At 39.0% G+C, this 20,780-nt stretch overlaps 1 protein-coding gene across 1 annotated transcript in view; it reads left to right on the top strand.

Moving 5' to 3' along the window:
* AKAP13 (A kinase (PRKA) anchor protein 13) overlaps window positions 1-20,780 on the top strand; it is a 281,731-nt gene that overhangs the window by 26,353 nt on the left and 234,598 nt on the right. Inside the window, exon 2 of the mRNA XM_011996449.1 lies at window positions 18,137-18,284. Coding sequence (XP_011851839.1) covers window positions 18,137-18,284 — 148 coding nt within the window. The remainder of the gene's footprint in view (window positions 1-18,136; window positions 18,285-20,780) is intronic.

Here is a 20,780-nt window from a genome sequence, read left to right as displayed (position 1 = left end):
TAGTGAGACAGGTAGGAAGAGTGAACCTTGAACGTGTGTTCATGAATTCTCAGTGGCTTGGTATGCTTGTAGCAAAGTGTTTGAGGAGAGGTTCTGTGAGGGAGATGATGCTGGAGGGGTCAGCGAGGGCTAGGTTGTCGGGGGCTTTGTGTGCTATGTGTTGAAGGGACATGCTCAGGCATAGGGCTTTATCAGGAGAGTGGCTTGATCAGATTGTATTTTGAAGACTGTGCTTCCTAGTGTGTGGAGGCCAGCTTAGATGCCTGGAGTCCCAACTTAATTGATGACTTTGGAGAAAAAACAAGAGAACTGAGGGTAATAAATAACCAAGAAAGCTAGGTGAATAACTGTAAGATATAGATGAGAACAGAAGTCAAATCTTTAGATTTTAATGACAGAATGTCACCTTTTCAATCAGCAACCAAGTAGCTGAGTATAATCTTCAATCATCTGCTCTCTGAGAGAGGAGAGGGAAAGGAATGAGGAATGGGGAGCCAGAGAGATTGATTTTATCTAATCACTTCCAACTCTTGCATTACATTTTTATGGAGAATTAATAAAGGCTGGGTGCAGTGGCTTGTGCTTGTAATCGCAGCACTTTGGGAGGCTGAAGTGGGAGGAGAGCTTGAGCCCAGGAGTTCGGGACCAGCCTAGGTAATATGGTGAGACCCCCGTCTCTACTAAAAATAAAAAAAATTAGCCGGGCATGGTGGCGTAAATTTGTAGTCCCAGCTATTTGGGAGGCTGAGATGGGAGGATTGCTTGAGCCTGGAAGTTTGAAGCTGCAGTGAGCCATGGTTGTACCACTGTACTCCAGCCTGGGTGACAGGGCACAACACCCTGTCTCAAAAATAAATAAAAATAAAAATCCTTATGTGTCTGCGTTTTAGCCAAATATCTGGTCTTGTTAGCAAAAGAGAGAAGCCAGCACCATCTGAACAATTTAGCTTTGCTTGACAAAAGTAGACTTGAGAGGGAGGATTGTACATTGAAACAAGAAAAACTTATACTCTTAAAATTTTTCAACACTCTCTTCCTTTTAAGAAATATTTCTCATTAAAGGAGCCATACATTAAAGGATATCCAAACTTGAGTAGTTTAATTTCTTTTCTGTCTGAAATCCGCCTGTTAGAACAATCTCTAAAACTACTCCATAGACATAGAACTCGAGTAGATTTGTTGAGCGCCATCTGCTGGCTTTGTTTTAATGGACCAAATAGGTGGTGCCTGGACATCTTTAAGAATTATCCTGTATCTTAGTGTTGCAAAATTATGAAGCTGGAAGACAGTATGAATTTGGGCTGTGACTGGTAGTAGTATTTAAAATAATAATTTTGTATTGGCATTGAGAAAGGGGTATGCTTTTGGCAGGAATATACACATAATCTGATTAAAAAAGAAGAAGACAGGTTATAAGGATTTCATTGGCCAGTATCTTTATCTGCAAAAGATTAGCCTAGTTTAAATAAAAAGTAACCTTAAATGCCAAATAAAATCCTTTAATATTTTCTAACAGTGAAGTCAACCTAAGTCTATCTGGAATGACTTTATGTAAAAGTCGATAAATTTCTTGGTGGATTTCTGTTCATGTTGCTTGAGATTACTTTGAGGTATCTTTTAAGGAAAGATTTATAAAAATGGCTTTGTCGGCTAGTTTCAAGAATGCATTTTCTTTTGAGGGACGTGGATACTATCTTAGTATTTTCCAGCTGAGACAGATATAGGAAAAGCCCCTGGGTTAAATAAATAGGGGTGTAGCTGTTAGGTGCTCTTCTTGTCATTAGTCTTTTTGAGTTTTAGTTATAGTTTAAGTGACTTCTTTAGGACAACTGAGCTGAAAATTTACTCAGACCATTAGACTCTAGATCTTTTAATTAATTTCTCATCCAGTCATCTTAAGTATTTAAGATGAATTGTAGAAAGATTGTCAGGCCGGGCATGGTGGCTCACGCCTATAATCCCATCACTTTGGGAGACCGAGGAGGTGGGCAGATCACTTGAGGTCAGGAGTTCAAGACCAGCCTGGCCAACATGGTGAAACTCCGTCTCTACTAATACAAAAAAATTAGCCAGGCACCTATAACCCCAGCCACTGGGAAGACTGAGGCAGGAGAATCACTTGAACCCATGAGGTAGAGGTTGCAGTGAGCTGAGATTGTGCCATTGCACTCCAACCTGGGCAACAGAGTGGGATTCCATCTCAAAAACAACAAAAAAAGAAAGATTGTTTACAGAAAGAGAGCTCAGAGAGGAATTCTTGCATTCATTTGGCCAACATTTATTGAGCATCTGAAACAACAGGACACACCTTTAGGCAGTGATGTAGCATTAAATAAAACAAATAGGTTCCCACCTCTCAGGAAGCTTACGTAACAGTTGGGAGGAAAGGAGAACTCAGATAAATACATAAATATATACTCTTAGAATTGTATATATACATACAGGTATACTATATACTGTATTGTATTAAATAGACATACATGAATAAATATGTGTCAGATAGTAAATGATGCTATGGAAAAAATAAAGCAGGACAAGATAAATAAGGAGAGTTGGGGTAGGAGAGCTCATACTTCATTTAGGATGGTCAGGGATGACCTCACTGCTCAGGGGACATATGAAGACTAATGATCATTAGTGTTATATAAAACAGTTGTTTATGATCGTCTTCCCTGACCGTCACCAACCACGTACAGAAAGCACATGGGACAGAGGTGTTATTAATCCTTTCATGGGCCCCATTGGTCTAGAGTATAAAGGCTTATCCTTGGCACTCTTTTATGCCCATGTTCCCTATGCTGAAGCCATGGCCCGTTAGTCCTTGAATACGCTGTGTTTGTTCAGTTCTGTGCCTTCATACATCCTCTCCCCTCCTTGGAGTGACTTTATCTCTTGTCTTCCTAGTCAGCTCCTACGTGGTTTTTGAAATTCGTAAATTTTACTTTCTCTGGGTAGCCTTTGTAGTCTCTGGCAAATTTTCTTCCTTCTCTTTCTTTCTCTTCCGTTAGGCCATAACACTTTTGAAATGTTTCTATTTATAGCACCTGTTATATCACTGTAATTGTATGCTGGCATGAGTTTCTTCTACTAAATCGGGTTCTTAATCCAGTTTTTTTTGACGTCTTGGGTGTGTGAACCTCTGGAAAACTGTATTAAAAGGTTATGTTAGACTAGTGGTTGGCAAGCTACAGCCTGTGAGCCAAATCTGGCCTGCTGCCTGTTTTTGTAAATAAAGTTTTGTTGAAACATAGTCACTCCCATTTCTTTATGTATCGTCTATGGCTCCTTTTGTGCTCCAAAAAAAAAGAAAAAAAAAGAAAAAACGGAGTAGTTGCAGTAGTAACCATATTTCCCACAAAGCTGAAAATATTTACCATCTGAGTCTTTACAGATAAAGTTTGCCAATCTTGATGTTAGATGAAATGGGGATTGAAAAGGAAACATTTTGTGTTGTATGGCACGAAGCTGACTGCCTTCTCCTTGTGTCTAGAAACCACAGCAAAGACAGAACAAGTCAAACCGAACTTCTAAGCTTCTCTTTGCCCCAAGACAGAGGGCATGCCATTCTTTTAGTCAACCAATTTGGATGTCACCAACACCTGATGACAGGTAGTGGTCGTGTGGAATGCGAGCTTCTGGGGACTGATCAACTTGCTTCCTTTAGAACTGACATCCCCAAAGTGGCGGCAAGTGGGAGTGGGGTATGATGGCAGCAGCACCTAATCACCCCCCTCCACTCCCACACGTCAGACTGGTGGTGCTCCCTGGGCAACAGGTGGGCACCTGCTGTAGGAAAAGTTTTCAGTGTTCTTCTTCTGAGACTTGGCCATGAGTGCATGGCAGGAATGGGGGCCATGGATCCTGGCAAGGATATATTCCTAAACTGTCCTTGAGAGTGTAGGTCCCTCCTCCTTTTCTCTGTGGCATTTTGCTTTGTCCATTTGATGTCCTGTCTTTACAGATGGGTTTCAGCAAGATGTTCTCAAAGCATTTCAAGCAGGAATGAGCTATGAGTAATATTGATGGAGCCTCTGTTTTCCTCAGGCACTTTGTGTAATTTTTTTTTAAGATAGGGTCTCACTCTGTCACCCAGGCTGGAGAGCAGTGGCACAGTCTTGGCTTATTGCAGCCTTGGCTTTCTGGGCTCCAGCAGTCCTTCTACCTCAGCTTCCTGGGTAGCTGGGATATAGGCATGCACCACCGTGTCTGACTAATTTTGGTATTTTTTGTCGAGATGGGGTTTTGCCATGTTGCCCAGGCTGGTCTTGAACTCCTCAGTTCAAGCAGTCCACCTGCCTCGGCCTCCCAAAGTGCTGGGATTACGTGCCTGGCCTTGTGTAGATTTTTTTAAAGGCAAGGGGTTGAAGTGGGGAATTCCAGCCCTCTGACAGAGGTGGTGGTACTGCTGGCTCTTTAGTTGAGTCCTCTGTCATATTTCATCTGGACCACTCTTGATGTTTCCTAAGTTCTTTCTGTTTCTGTAGTTTCCTTGCTCTGTCCTGTTCTCCACAGAGGAACCACAGTAATCCTTTGAAACATGAATCATGAATCATGTCACTCTTCTTTTCAAAATCCTCCAGTGGTTTAGCATCACACTAAAAAAGAAAAAGAAAAAATCCATATTCCAACCTCGCCTTCCACCCAGTGTTTATTCATTTGCTCCTCCAGACTGACCTTTGCTATTTTTTGAACACGCTGAGTTTTTACTTGCCTTGCACTTGATATATTCCCTTTGCCTTGACTGCTTTCTTTGTCTTCCCTTAATTTGCTTCATTCAGGTTTCAGCTCAAATTTGGCTTCCTTGGAGGAGCTTTCCCCGACCACCCTGTTGGGAAAAGTATCCTGTCATCCGTATTTCAGACAAACTTTAATCCCTTTATGCTGTCTTACCCTTTCTAATAGAACTTTCTCTCTAATGTTACTTTCTATAATTTGTCTTACCTGCTAAAATACAAGCTCCATGAGGGCAAGGGGCCTTGTCTTTCATGTTTGAGGCCTAGTTCTTAATAGTGTCTGACACATATTACAGTAAGTTTTGTAATGAATGAATTCATTTTGCTGACAAAATAAATGAGCTTCAAGTGGTTCTTATCAGGGGTCTGTAGCTATTAAGTGATCCTGATTCTGTTTCCCAGCCTCCATTTTTATACTTCACTACCATGTGTGGTGGTTGATACCTTGTTATCGAGTAGCATGTTGCATTTAAGAAATAGTGAGTGCTAAATAATATTAAAGAGTTTTGTGCATACGCTTACTTTATAATGGTATTAATTTCCCAGAGAAACGAAGCTACTCTGAGAACCATTCATGCTACTTTGAAGTAATACTAAAGGACCAACAGAACGGGATAGCTCTGTTCGTGATTAAGGTTTTTAGATTTTTTTTCTTCTGGTAGGATTTCTGTTTTCTAGCTTGATGGCAATAACATCATATATTTATGTTCTCATCTTAAGGAGCCTTGGGGTCCTACTTTGTTGTAACCGTGCCTTATGAATTTGTCTGTCATTTTCTAGAGCACTCCACTAAATTAGGCTGAACAAATATAACTCATTTATCCTATAATTAAACTTTGTGATATTCTCCTTTTGAATGAATTCTGACGTAAGGAATGCCAAGGAATAGCACTTCAGGGTATTCACAAAGTTAGAAATACAAGGTTTGTGTTTCTTTGGGGTTTGCTAATTTTATAAGCGCCATTATATCCAGTATTTAGAAACTCTCAGGTCTGACAGCTGAATGGTTTTGGATTTAGTTTGTAGCCTCTGTCACCTCCCCTCACATGTCATCCCTGTCCACTGGTTGCAAATATCATTTCTTTCAAACAGAATTTGAAATCAGGTGAGAGAGAATCGGTATTCCTCAGGCTCCTTCCAGGTGACCTGTGTTTGACAAGACTGTGGGAGGCCTCCCTGCCCTGCGTTTTGCTCAGGCAGTCAAGGGCCTCCTCTAATCCCTGCAGTCCCTGGTCCTTGCTTCTCCTACTATGCTTTTTATACAGCTGCAATTGTTGCCTTATGTGTCTGTCTCCTTGAAGAGTCTGTGAGCCCCAACAGGGCAAGAACCGGCTTGTCTCCGTAGCCTTAGTGTGCCATAGTTCCTCACCTAAGTCTCCACCCCATTGTTGAAATGAAGGAAGGAAGGATGGGACAAGCAAGACAAACTTAGTATTTTTATTTGGAGCATTCTATGTTTTATTTTTTTAAAAAAAGATGAAATACATTTCGTTCAACTCAGTACATCCTGATTGAGCACTTGCTGTATCAGGCCTTTTGAAGAGATATTGGGTGTACAAAGATGAACGAGATGCAGTCTGTGGCCCGGCTTCACTGTAATGGCATAAACTTTCAGAGAGTATGTGCCTGCTTGAGGTGATCTGTCTTGAGCTTTGAGCAGCACTGGGCTTAGACATTTCTCCGCAGAAGTCTTTTTGGTCATATTCTTCAGGGTAGAGTTTGGGCATTCATCTCCCTGTACCTAGAGAAGTCAGTATATGTAGTAATATAGCATTTATTATATTAGTAATAAATTTATAATTATATTAGTAATACATTTTATTGCTAGTATACAATTATTGAAGTAATAAAGTAAAATATATTAAAGGAAATGTTTAAAGGAACAAAATATTTTCAGATATTTTAAGTCTCATTTACCTATCAATATTGTTTCATATAATGTTTGTATTTTAAAAAATGATCCCAGCAATGGATGGCAGTTCTATATTTGCTAGCAGTAAGTCATTTGAAAATCCTTTAATTAATGCAGGCTAGCTTTCCACCTAATTATCACAGATGAACAATTATATCTTGTCAAGATTGTATCATCCTGAAAGACTTTTGTAGTTACCAAGGGTATTATTAACAATAGATGGTTAAAATAAAGAGAACTCTGAAATATTTTAAATGGTGTGAAATTGAGTGTATTGTGTATCTGGGAAGTGATCATTATTTTAGTTTAGCAAATGAGCTTTCTGAAAGATTTGAAATGGGAAACAAGTATTTTAAGTTTTGGCTGCAGAGTGCTCACTTGTGGCTGCCATTAATAGATATGGCAAATCCCATCTTTTTAGGTGGCACTTGAGTTTGGGTTCCTCTTGGGTCCATAGGGCCATTTCTGAGTTCAGGGCACTGGAATAGATAGATGAAAGATACGTTACGAAAAAACCCATTGAAGGCTAGAGAAAAAAAAATTTCTGAGTTTGTTGATTTTCTCCAGACACCTGTCTTCCATTGTTTGTTCTGAGGAGTTCTTTTTAAAAAGTCACTCCTTTACATGCTGCAAGTCTTTTATATCCTTGCCTCTTTTGGCTTTGTTAATCCTTTGTTCTCTGATTTCTGCTCTTCTTCAACTGGCCCTTCCTTGTTTGGCCTGTTTCTCTGGATCCATTTCTTCTTACTGCCCTCCCTTGCTGGAACACCAGGGTCTAGTCATTGGCTCTCTATTACCACAAACTCATCTACAGTCAAGGTTTTAGTTCTTAACTTAGTGCAGGTTGACTCTCAGATCTGAGTGGCCAGGCTAGCCCTTTTTTGACAGCTTGCCCTGTTACTTACCTGTTGGATATAGAATAAGTACAAATATCTATCTTGTCTACCCTGCTGATATATGAAACTTAAGATTCAAAGCCTCATCATCTTATCACAGATTATCCCCACAAGCCACTAGTTTTCCTTAGAGATACCCCTTTTTCCTCTTAATTCTGCTTCATGCTTACTATCTTCTAGTCCCATCCAATCGGTTGTCATATTTCATCAAATTATTATTATTATTAATTTGAGAGGCAGGGTCTTGCCCTGTCCCAGGCTGGAGTGCAGTGGTGTGATCATAGCTCCCTCAGTCTGCATCTCCTGGCTCAAGAGATCCTCCCACCTTTGCCTCCCCAGGTGCTGGGAGTACAGGCATGAGCCACCGTGCCTGGCCCAAATTACTTTTAACAACTTTTTTCCTCACATTTATCATTTTTTTAGATTGTCTTGCTACCGTGGCAGTTAAGCACTGTTTACTTTCTCACATTGTGTTTTTGTATTATTTTCCCCAAATGGTTTCTTTGTCTCTATTATTTTTCCTTCTTAGGATATGACCGTGAGAGAAATCTTTCTGGAATATTTGCTGCCTTTAACACCCCCAACCCCCCATTTTTCTTTCAATATATACCACATAAGACTGTGTCTTTTTTTTCCCCTCGCCTACACAGGTTCAAGTATGAATCTTTTGGCTTGCCATTAATATTTGGCATAAGCTGATCTCTGCCATCTTTATTCACTCAGTTATGGAACAACTTCCTACTGCTACATAGGCCTTGTGTGAAGTTTCAAAAGACAGTTCTTGCTTTCCATAAGCCTCAGGTGGTGAAGAGAAACATGGACAGTGCAGTGCACACAATTATACATCTCTCTGACTTTGTCGCACATGTTTGGGCCCAAGCAGCCGTTGTGTCTGGGTTTGGATTTACCCTGAGCATAAGCAGACCTCCTGCTTCTCCTCCCTTCCCGACCTCCAGACTCTTCCATCTTTCTTGTTCTCAGCACCCTCTTTCTCCTATACCCTGTAGTCCTTCGATGCCTGCGACTTGCTTGCTATGTAACATGTTCCTTCTATCAACAATGACCTCTTCACACATATCTCTTTTTTCCCACACCTAACTCTGTCTCCTCCTCTTAACTTCAAGGTCGGGATATAGAGGAAGTACAGACTTAGGAATCCTACTTGGATTTGAATCCCTGCTTGACCCTTCTAGCTTTTTAAAGGCAAGGTTTAAAAAATACTCTCGGCAACAGCTTTCTCATCTCTTAAGTGGAGATAAAGATACCTTGCAGTATTTGCAAAGCACCTCGGTCAGCCATGGACAAGCTCCATGCTGTCAGTGTGAGGCTGAAGGAACTTCTACATTTGCTGTTAATGACAGAGCTTTCTCCACATCTGTATTGATAGGGCTTCCCACAACCCCAGCCCTTAATTTATTTCAAAATCTTTTTACAGTTTTTTGTGGGAAGCCTTGGAGGTTTTACAAGTTTTTATTTTTATGTTTTTAAAACTTTTAATGTGGAAATAATTTCAAAATATTAAAAATATTAAAAAATAATTTTATAAAAAGTTTTCCAAAAGCAGTACAAAGGATACTCATATATTCTTTACTCAGGACAACACCTGTTGTTAACATCTTACGCCATTTGCTTTATCATTTTCACTCTAGCTATTTACCTGTAGGCCGACAATTTTTTTCCTTAATTATCTGTCAGTAAGTTACGTGTATCCTGGCTGTTTATTTCTAAAATGCTTCAGTATGTATTTCCTAAAATAGGGATATTCTCCTTTGTAATCACAGCAGGATAGATACTGCTCTTTATTTGTCATGTCTCTTAGCCTTCTTTAATCTGGAACACATCCACACCTTTCTTTATCTTTTATCTTTTCCAGTTTTGAAGAATACAGTGCCTCTCCTCTTTCTTAATAGACTGTTTCTCATTGTCCGACGTTTCCTTGTGATTAGGTTGAGGGCTTGCACGCTTGGTCAGAGCACTGCATAGGTAACCTTGTGTCTTTCTCAATGTGTGACTCTGGAGACACATCTGTCATCTGTCTTTATTGAGATCTTTATTTTGATTTACCCGTTCAGTGTATTGGCGGATTTCACTGAATGAATACTACTTCTTTTTTCTCTCTTTTAACTAATAAGCAATCTATGAGGAGACACTTAAAAGACTGTGTAATATGTATGCTGTTCCTCGTCAGAATCTCCCTCTGGATTGAGCATTCATTGATAACTTTTTGCCAGAGTGAATCTTTACCATGTTTGTGCAGTGATAATTTTACTATTCCAGCAATCTCCCCTCTTTTAGCAGTCGAATCCTGTCATTCTGCGATACTCATAGAAACTCCCTTCTCTGCTATATAATTTATCTATTGTTATTAATATGGACTCGTGACTTCCTATTTGTTAAAAAATTGTTTATAATTTATTGCTGTTCTTGATTGTTTAGTCTTTAAATTGTCCCAGGTTTGTACAGAGGAGCCACTGGAGTCTGGCTTCTGTGTCCTTAAGACATGGCCCAGTTGTTTTTTTTTTTTGAGCACTTCATTGTTTTCTGTCAAAACAAGATGTTACAGTCTGACCCAGGCCTGGAATCAGCCAAGTCTCTGAAGGAACTCAGTTCTTTTTAGTGGAGAATGGTATTAGCGACCAATATCTGTGCACTAGATAATGTTCATTGCTGCTGAGTGTTCCTCTGTTGTGTGAGCCTTTAATGAAATCGAACACTGGCTACCATGAGTTGCCAAGTTAAAATGCCATGACTTTGCCTTTTAGCCTATGGAAAAGTTGTAGCTACCTGTCGGTGTTTGTTTGTTTTAGCAAAGTAACTGGGCAAAGTTTTGTCAATTGCCTATCAATTGTGTTTAAAGGAGAGAATGAAGATAGTTACGTGAATACAAGCAGTGTTGGTTAATGAGATTTTGAGGGTTTTTTGCTCTTTTTTTTTTTGGTACTGTAATAATTGCTACCTAATGGAAAGGTAATACCCTGTAATAACACTCAGTTTTTACTTCGTTTATTTAACTCCTTTGTTTCACTTTTCCCAAATTTGCAGTGGATATAAATCCTGTCATTTTGTCAGACTGGGAAATAAATTTGGGAAGACCTGTGAAACTTTTACGATTCTGGATTGAAAGGTAGTTTTTGTTATAATTTCACAATTCTTGGAGCCTACAAGAATGTCTTTACATAAAATATGTGACTGCAAGATATAAAAAATAAACTCAGAAATCTACATTTTATACCTTTTAACTTCCAATATTTGATTATAAATTATTTGAGTAGATATTTCTTGGAAACTTTATTCTGAAATAATTTCAAGTTTATAGAAAAGCTGTAAGAATAGAACAGATATTACATCTTATAAACCTTAAACCCCTATTTTCCAACTGTTAACATTTTGCCATATTTACTTAATCATTCTGTCTGTTATCATTTCTTTCCTGAACCATTGGAGAGTAAATTGTAGGTATTACATCCTTTTACCCCAAATGCTTTGTTGTGTAGTTTCTAAGAACAAAGGTGTTCTTCCATAACCACAGCATGATACCAAAACCAGGAATTTTAACATTGGTCCCATGTTAATCTGTAAACCTCATTCAGATTTTGCCATTGTCCCAATAATATCCTTAATAGCAGCATGTTTTTATTCAGGATTCACTCCAAAATCATGTATTGTGTTTAGTTGGCAAATCTTTTTAGTCTTCTTTAATCTGGAACAGGACCTCAATCTTTGTCTTTTGTTAGTGACATTTTCTGAAGAGTTACAGGCCATTTTTTACATAGATGCCCCTTCAATTTAAGTTTGTCTGATGTTTTCTTATGACTAGATTGAAGTTATGCATTTTTGTTAGGAACGTTATAAGTGATGCTGTGTCCTTAGTGCGTGCTATGTGAAATGTGATGTTAGCGTATTTCTCTATGGTTATTTTTACTTTTTTTTTTTTTTTTTAATCACTTGATACAGGTGTTACCTGCCAAAGTTCTGCTTTCCCCTTTGTTATTTATAAGCGGTAAGTGAGCATTTCTCCAACATCTTTGTTGCGTTTTTAGCAACTTCCTTAACATTTTAAACATCTTTTCTGTTTTCCAGTTTTTAACAACAAAGATGTTAAAAATCGGAGAACTCAGAAAAGCACATGGTGTATTAAAATTCCGTCTAGGAATAACTGCCATTAAAGTTTTGGTGTCTCCCTTTCTGTCTTTTCAAGTGCAACTTACTAGTCTAGACAAAGCAGGTTTCTCAGTGAATAAAACATGCTGTAATGGGGTGCACATCCTGGTACATTATAATAGTAGTCATTTATTGAATATTATGTGCCAGACACTTGATATGGGTGCTTTCCTTTTATCAATCACCTAATTCTTCAAAACGACCTTATGAGATAAGGTTGATAATTCTTGTCCTCCCTTACGGCATAAGGAAGTTAAACAACATACCCCAAGTTAAACAGATATAAAGCGATATACCATACTGTGATAAAGACACAGGCAGGTTGGTGTCAATGATCATCTTCTTAATCATGGTGATACACTAACAAGTTATAAACTAACAAGTTAACTCAAGGTGGTGATAATACTGAACTGCTGTGAGTAGAACTATGACAACACTGTTACCTATAATCTGTGATGGTTTGTACTTGACTAGCGTTTTGTCTTATAGCAAGACCTCCATTCTTTCTGTAAGTGATGATGTCTCTTAAATGGGCCTGCCGTGGTCTTCCTTGGTCCTCCCTGTGGAAATTCTCCCCCTTTGCCCTCTCCTTCCCTTCTGCTGACCTGTTCTCAGTGGTGTGCTGGTTAAAAAGAAAAACAGAAAGCCCTGATTTATAGCATTTGCCAATTTCAGTGGTGTAAATACTGCCATAATGGTTGATTTCAGGCTATCCAGGGCATATTACGAATACAGATTTGACAAGAGATATGAGTTGTGAAGACATGCAGCAGCACACCATTATGTGGAATTTCTGCTGTCTGGATGCAATAGATAGAAACCTCCAGAGCATAAAGTATAGTATGTTGTGGTAAATAATTAAAAAGTGATAAGTTTTGAATATTTATGACATTTGTTTTTAATGCAATTTACTTAATTATAAGCCAATATAATGTAATTTTTAATAATGGCTATGTTTAACAGAATTCCTTGCAGAATTCCTGAAAATTTAACAATGAGCACTCATGAGTCTACATAAGCCAACTCCAGTATACCACTGACTTTGCTGCTGACTGGGCCCACCTTTGAAAATCTATGGCTGACACTTTCTTACTATCTAAGATGACATTGATGTCATCCTGTCTTTCACCCTTCCTCCTACAGGTCTTTCTATCTCATTCTCCTAATCCGTATCTACCACCTTCTCTGTCCAAAGCCCTTTTTTGTCCATTCATCCCTGCATTGTAATTTGCTTCTTCCCATCCCCCAAATACCTTTCCCTTTCCCATCTCACTTCTTTTTTTTTTTTTTAATCAAGTTACTTTTCCCAGTTAAAGGAAAGCCTCAGACCACTAGTATCTTGGGACATGGAGCGTCTCCCAGCAAGATGCTGGGTCTCATGAGGAGAGGAAATCTTTTGTCTAGAAAAGGAAAATATATTCTTAGAATTCCAGGGTAGCAATCTAAGTGAAAAAAATTTTTTTAAACTTAATATATAAAGGAAGTTACAGTGCCATTATTATAGTATGTAGCTACTCTAAGAATTACTTCAGGATGGGGAAAAGTGAGACCATGGCTACCATTTAAAATCACATTGTAAAGTAACTCTTTTATAAAAACCTGTTTTTATTTGCAAATAAGTGGTTGATAGTGGTATTTTATATCACAGTTTATTTATATAGGGGTGGGGGGGGCTAACCTATATTTACAGAATAAGGGCTAGTATAGATGTCTTTTCCACTAGTCTTTATGTCATCTGTTAGCAAAACTAATCAGGACCCTGAAAAAATTGTCAGTTTCAGGGAGACATTTCTCACTAATGATGAAACATGGAAAATATCTGTGTAAGGGGATCACACTGTTTCTTAAATTCAGATTATTGGAAGAGAGTGGTGACGTAGGTGTGTACTCTTCCTGAGGTTGGGTCAAACTAAAATAATAATTGAGAATGTCTTGAAAATTACCCTTGTTAATATTTTATTTTATTTAGAAACATGGCAGACTTGTTCACTGTGTAGCCAGACTGATGTATCTTATTTATTCTGTAGACTGGTCTTTCCCAGGGACAGCAGAGTAATTTATTAATACCAGGATATTCTTTAAAGATGGTAGGATTAAAGCATCGCAACAAAAATTGTTACCTAGATCTGTTTTTCCTTGTTATTTTTTCATCACCATTCTACTCATTTAATCTTTCAAAGCCATCTCAAGTAATAGTAGGTACCTGGTTCTGCTGGAGTAAAATGGGAGTTAGTGGCTGAAATACAGTTTGTTATTTGCTCTCAGTGACTTTATCAGTGTGCAGAGAATACTCCTTCAAGGAAAACAGGTATTTTTGATTTCAGGTGCCTTTGGAATCTAAATTTCAAGAGGCTTTAAAATGAATGGAGCTTTTGTGTTCTCTTCTATTGAATTTTTTTGTCATAAGGTAGTGTGACTTAATATTAAAAACAGAAACAAAAACAAAAAAACTACAGACCAGGAGCAGTGGCTCATGTCTATAATCTCAACATTTTTGGCAGGCCTTGAGGATCACTTGAGTTCAGGAGTTTGAAACCATCCTGGGCAACATACGGATACCTGATCTCTATAGAAAATTTAAAAAGCAGCCCAAAGCGGTGGCGCATGCCTGTGGTCTCAGCTACTTGGGAGGCAGCAGGGGGAGGATCACTTGAGTCCTGGAACTGGAGGCTGCGGTGAGCCCTGATTGTGCTTGGCACTCCAGCCTGAGCAACTAAGTGAGACCCTGTCTTAAACAACAACCAAAACCCTAACTATTAAATATAGGTAATACCATTCAGGACATAGGCATGGGCAAGGACTTCATGTCTAAAACACCAGAAGCAATGGCAACAAAAGCCAACATTGACAGATGGGATCTAATTAAACTAAAGAGCTTCTGCACAGCAAAAGAATCTATCATCAGATTGAACAGGCAACCTACAGAATGGGAGAAAATTTTTGCAATCTACTCATCTGACAAAGGGCTAATATCCAGAACCTACAAAGAACTCAAACAAATTTACAAGAAAAAAACAAATAACCCCATCAAAAAGTGGGCAAAGGATATGAACATACATTTCTCAAATGAAGACATGCACACAGCCAACAGATACATGAAAAAATGCTCGTCATCACTGGCCATCAGAGAAATGCAAATCAAAACGACAATGAGATACCATCTCACACCAGTTAGAATGGCAGTCATTAAAAAGTCAGGAAACAACAGGTACTGGAGAGGATGTGGAGAAATAGGAACACTTTTACACTGTTGGTGGGATTGTAAACTGGTTCAACCATTGTGGAAAACAGTATGGCGATTCCTCAAGAATCTAGAACTAGAAATACCATATGACCCAGCCATCCCATTACTGGGTATATACCCAAAGGATTATAAATCATGCTGCTATAAAGACACATGCACATGTATGTTTATTGCAGCACTATTTACAATAGCAAAGACTTGGAATCAACCCAAATGTTCATCAGTGACGGACTAGATTAAGAAAATGTGGCGCATATACACCATGGAATACTATGCAGCCATAAAAAAGGATGAGTTCATGTTCTTCGTAGGGACATGGATGCAGCTGGAAACCATCATTCTCAGCAAACTATCACAAGAACAGAAAACCAAACACCGCATGTTCTCACTCATAGGTGGGAACTGAACAATGAGATCACTTGGACTCTGGAAGGGGAACATCACACACCGGGGCCTATTATAGGGAGGAGGGAGAGGGGAGTGGTGGCATTGGGAGTTATACCTGATGTAAATGATGAGTTGATGGGTGCTGACGAGTTGATGGGTGCAGCACACCAACGTGGCACAAGTATACATATGTAACAAACCTGCACGTTGTGCACATGTACCCTAAAACTTAAAGTATAATAAAAATATATATATATATGAAAGCAGTTTAAAACTTACTTGTAAAAAGAGGTTCATATTGAAAGCATTGCTAAAAGGATTTCATCTGCTTGTAATTAGCCACCTCCTCTGTCCCCAAAGGAAGGCCCAGACATCACTAGTATCTTGGGGCACAGAGAGTCTCCCAGCAAGATGTTGGGTCTCATGTGAGGATGAAATTCTTGATCGTGAAAAGGAAGATATATTCTTAGAATACCAGGTTAGAAATCAAAGTGAATTTTTTTTTTTTCCCCTGTGAAAGTCCAGATAGTAAATAATTTAGGCTGTGGGCTAAGTTCTCATGTAATCATTACCTTCTATGGCCCATTGTAGTGCAAAACTAGCCGTGAATGGTGGGTAAATGAATGGTCTGAGTTCAATTAAACCTTTATTTGTTGACAGTGAATTTGAATTTCATGTAATTTTCACATTAAAAGGATTAAAAGGCCTTTTTTTGTCCCTAACCCTAACCCCCACCCCCACCCCCGCAAAATGTAAAACGAGATGGTGGGAGGCTGGAATTGACGTGTGGGTCATAGTTTGTCAAACTATGCTGCAAAGGATGGAACTTTTCATTTGTACTTTTTGCAGGCTATGACGATATTTCAGTACCTTGAGAAATAGACTCTTCTCATACACGCTGCAAACATCTTAACTGGTTGCATCATGCCAAAGGAGATTACACATATTACCAGGCTAAGCTTTTCAAAAATGTTTCCGAGAGAGTCTTATAAACAAGACAAAAGTCTAATTCTGGGTGGTAACTGAAGTCAGTGATAATTCTGTTTTACCAGCCGTGATATTCCTTGGATTAGGATACTGTTGAATGCTCCACTGTGATAGTCATAGTAGTAGTCATGGACCCGCTGGAGCATATTTGTTAATAGACCTGGTTCCTAGGTTTGACTTGATGGTTTTTGCTTTTTAGTGTTCAGTAAAAAACTACCTTCTGCTCAGTTATACTGCTGGGCTTAGTAAATTGTGACCACAGGGTGGTATGGTTCTCTTGTTGGCGTTAATTGTTGCTAAAATTGAAAGGAAAAATCTTCTGTACGTAATGAGAATTTGCTCCTCTAATTATGATGCTAAAATGGTCCGGCCTTCTCTAAATTGATTTTTCTGTAGTGCATTATTAAGATTTGTATAGTATTACATCTCAGTGCTTTAAACCTTGATGCTTTGTAATCTTTTGTTATGGTTACAACAGGAATTGTATAGTTTGTAATTGCGAGAATGCTAATAATTAGGACAGCATTTCATAGAATATATTTAGCCACTGGTCTTGATTAAAAAAAAAAAACTATATATAAAAACTACTAAAGAGTATTTACAGCTGGCTACGGTGGCTCACTCCTGTAATCCCAGCACTTTGGGAGGCTGAGGCGGGCAGATCGTCTGGGGTCAGGGTTCGAGACCAACCTGGCCAACATGGCAAAACCTTGTCTCTACTAAAAATACAAAAAAATTTAGCTGGGTGTGGTGGTGGGTGCTTGTAATCCCAGCTACTTGCGAGGCTGAGACACGAGGATCGCTTGAACCTAGGAGTTGGAGGTTGCAGTGAGCCGAAAGCATGCCACTGCACTGCAGCCTGGGCAATAAGAGGGAAACTCCGTCTTACCAAAAAAAAAAAAAAAAAAAAAAGCAACTGAAAGACAAAGATGTCTTACCTTCTAATAGTTGCAAAGTCATAGACAAAGTTATTGGCCCAAGATTTTTTGTCTGATTTTATGGGATTAATGTAGGGATAGATAAAGAAGAGCAGGAATGTCAGATGGTTAGGAAATACAAATTATTAGAAAAGCAGCCTCCTATTGAAATAGGTTAAAAATATTATAGACGGAGAGTTGAACATGTTCCAGGAGCTTTCCTATACAGTCATGTGTTGTTTAAACTATGGGGATATGTTCTGAGAACTATGGTATTAGGTGATTTTGTTCATTGTGCAAACATCATAGCGTATACTTACACAAACTTGGATGTTGTAGCCTGTTATGCACTTAGGCTGGAGCCCAAGCTCGTCTTCTTTGCACTCACCGCTTTCCAGGCAAGCCTATTGCTGGAGAATGTATGGACTTGGTAATGATTTATGGGATATAGAATTTAGAGAATTATTGTCAACTGGAACACAGGAGTTAAGAAGCATTCTGAGTACAAGGATGTGATCATTTATTATACCCCCTCCATCCTCTCTGCCTTATTTTTGGATTTTCTTCTCTATCTCCCCCACCCTTCCCCTTTTTAACCTATTCATCACGTAAAGTTTTCCTTCATCTTGTTGGTTAACTTATTTGTCTAATCACCTCCACTAAAATGTAAATTTAGAGAAGAGAGAGCGATCTTATTTTCAGGTTCATTCTGTATTGTGAATGCCTGGATAATTGCGTGGCACATAAGTGCTCAATCTTTATACCTGTTTCAGCTTACTAGAATGGGGGCATGGTTTAGACGGTATATTTGGTTTTCCCTTAAATATGATGTTTGATAAAGATAGGCTGCGAAGAGGAACCTTACTAATGTAAACTTGCTGTATTATTTCCTTTCCTAGGGCGATTGTGTTGTTACAGTGCTGCTTGCTGAAGAGGACAAAGTTGAAGATGATGTAGTGTTTTACTTGGTATTTTCAGGTTCCACCCTCCGTCACTGTACAAGTACTCGGAAGGTCAGTTCTGATACATTGGAGACCATTGCTCCTGGTAAGTATTTGAATGGGATCCTTACTAGCTTTTCCTAGTTCTTAAACACTTTTATTCTATGTTTATCAGTATAGAGTGACAGGAAGAGTGAAGTGTAGGCAGTGTAAAAAAATTTATTAGTTTATAAAGCAGTTTGACTATCTGGTCCTGCTGGTATTGGAGCAGATTGCCAGTTTTTTATTGCTGTGCCGTTTTATATGTATTATTGTTGTGTCGGCCACCTACCAAATTCTGTAAATTATAACTTATTTAAGAACTGGGATTATGACAGTTGAAAGCTGGTTTATCCTCCTACTTGGTAAAAATGATGTTGAAAATTCAAGGATTTAAAGATTCTAGAGAGTCTCTAGGTATATTACTTCCAAATTTTTATGGACAGGAAATAAAAGAAGGCGGTCAGGATAGATACCGATTGCTTTTCTGAAGAGTATTAGGTGTCCTTCCTTGTAACCCACAGCTCCAGTCATCTTGTTTCCTGTGATGTATATCACATCAGAAAGGCTTCTCTAGAACTTGAGGTCTGCTCTCTAGCAGGTGCCATCCAGTATCACCATTGCTGAACATTTTTTATGTGTTGGTGGTGGGGAGAAACAGCTTCTTAACCTAGGTATAATTGATCAGTCCGTGACTCAGTTCTCATTAGGAAAGGAATTGAGGTAAGTTTTATAAACATAATACTTCCTATACTAGGAGCACTTTAGGGTTAAAGTTTGAGGACTGTGTGTTTGTATACCTGTGTGTGCATGTGTATCTAGAAAGGGCATATAAGTAGATACAAGGAGACTGCAAGCAGATAAAAGGGAAAAGGCAAATATAACAAGCATGGCCTGTGTCCTAACTGTGATCCTCAGTCACAGATCCCAACAAAGTCTGTTCTCTTGGTGGAGAGGGATGTACCTCAAAGCCCTTAAGCCTTTACTGGTAAGGTCCTTAAACCAGGATGGGCAGCAGGCAATTAATTTCCCAGAGTCGCTGAACTTGATGACAGCCTGGAGCTCTAAGTTTGTACCAAATCCTTGAACATTGTCCTCAGCCTACCTTTCTGAGCTCTAGTTCACATTTCTTCCCTTGACTTTGATTCTAGTACCTCTTTATATATGTCTATATAAGTACCCTTGCCCTGCCTACCCAAACCAAGCAGAATGTATATTAGACTCTGCGCCTTTCCTCTAATTTGGTCCAAATCCTGGGAAATCATTCCTGACCCGTTTGCTTTGGCCCTGGAGTTCTACCTAGTACCTGGCTTTTCTTTCATTTTCTACGAATTGTCTCTCCGCTTAGCCACATTCCAGTATTTTCCATCATGCTTATGAGGTCTGATAACTCCCCCCTTCCCATTGGCCTGAACATTCTGCTTCCTACCTGAATTTAGTCAGGCAGCTGATATGAGGTGCCTCATCACAGCAGAGGTGACAAAAGGATTAGAGTCCCTGAAAGACCTTTTACCTCTGGAAGGCCAAATGGAGAGTAAGACAACACTTTTAACATATGAGCCTTTGATACGTGTGCAAGGGTATCAATGAGATCCTTAGTTGGTGTAGTAGAAACTCTATTAACTAAGCAAAGGAGATTCCTGACCAGACCCTATTGCTCTACTTATCGCATATGAGATTTTTCTGGTTATTTGTCTTTTTCAGCTACTGTCATTTGGCTTAGTTTGGTAATTTATTGTGGAGGGGTAGAGATAGAGGCATTTTGGGGGTTAACTTGTTTTGAATTTCTTGTTTATATTATGGGGTAAATTCTTTAGCCTGGACCTAAACGTCTTTAAATCTGCCTTTGTGGACTTAGACTTGTGCCTTCCCTTCCTTCAGGCCCTTACTCAGCTATCACCTCAGTGAAGCCTTTCGGTCCAGCTTATAAAAATACACAGCTGCCGCCTCTCCACATTCCCCATCCCCCTTTCCTGCTTTATTTTTGTCCATTGCACTTTTCAACTTCTCACATATATTTTACTTATTTATCTTATTTATTTTCTGTCTGCCCCAACTAAAGTGTTAGCTTTATGAGGACAAGGATTTTTGTTTGGTTTCCTCACTGGTATATGCTAAGAAGGCTTGTTCTAGGAAACTGTCACTTGATAGAACAACATTTCTACTGTGTCACACATCCTGCTTCCCAGAAGCTGCTCTTCTAGAAAGATGTGTATGTATGTGAATACACCCATACTCACACTCACATGTAACCCCCTCCCCGCCCTGTTTTTTTTTGTTTGTTTTGTTTGTTTGTTTGTTTGTTTTAAATAAATTCAAAAGGAGTCTCTGGCTTGTTGAGTTGCATTTTTAGCTTGGAGAAGGAGTCTGATGATTTTTGTGCATCAGTTAAGCTGCATTGATAGCCTCAGATTTCCTGTTTGCTGAGAGCAGTGCTAGATTATTCAAGAATCTTCATGGAAAGTCCAGTCTTCGTGGAAAGTCCATGCAGTGCACTGTGCATCCCAGTTCCTGGATAAGTGTGCATGGTCTGTTTGTTGCAGCAGCTACTGCCTACAGGGAT

Source organism: Mandrillus leucophaeus, unplaced genomic scaffold, assembly GCF_000951045.1.
Source record: "Mandrillus leucophaeus isolate KB7577 unplaced genomic scaffold, Mleu.le_1.0 Scaffold514, whole genome shotgun sequence".
NCBI classification, from domain to species: domain Eukaryota; kingdom Metazoa; phylum Chordata; class Mammalia; order Primates; family Cercopithecidae; genus Mandrillus; species Mandrillus leucophaeus.
This window is presented reverse-complemented; position numbering and strand designations above follow the sequence as displayed.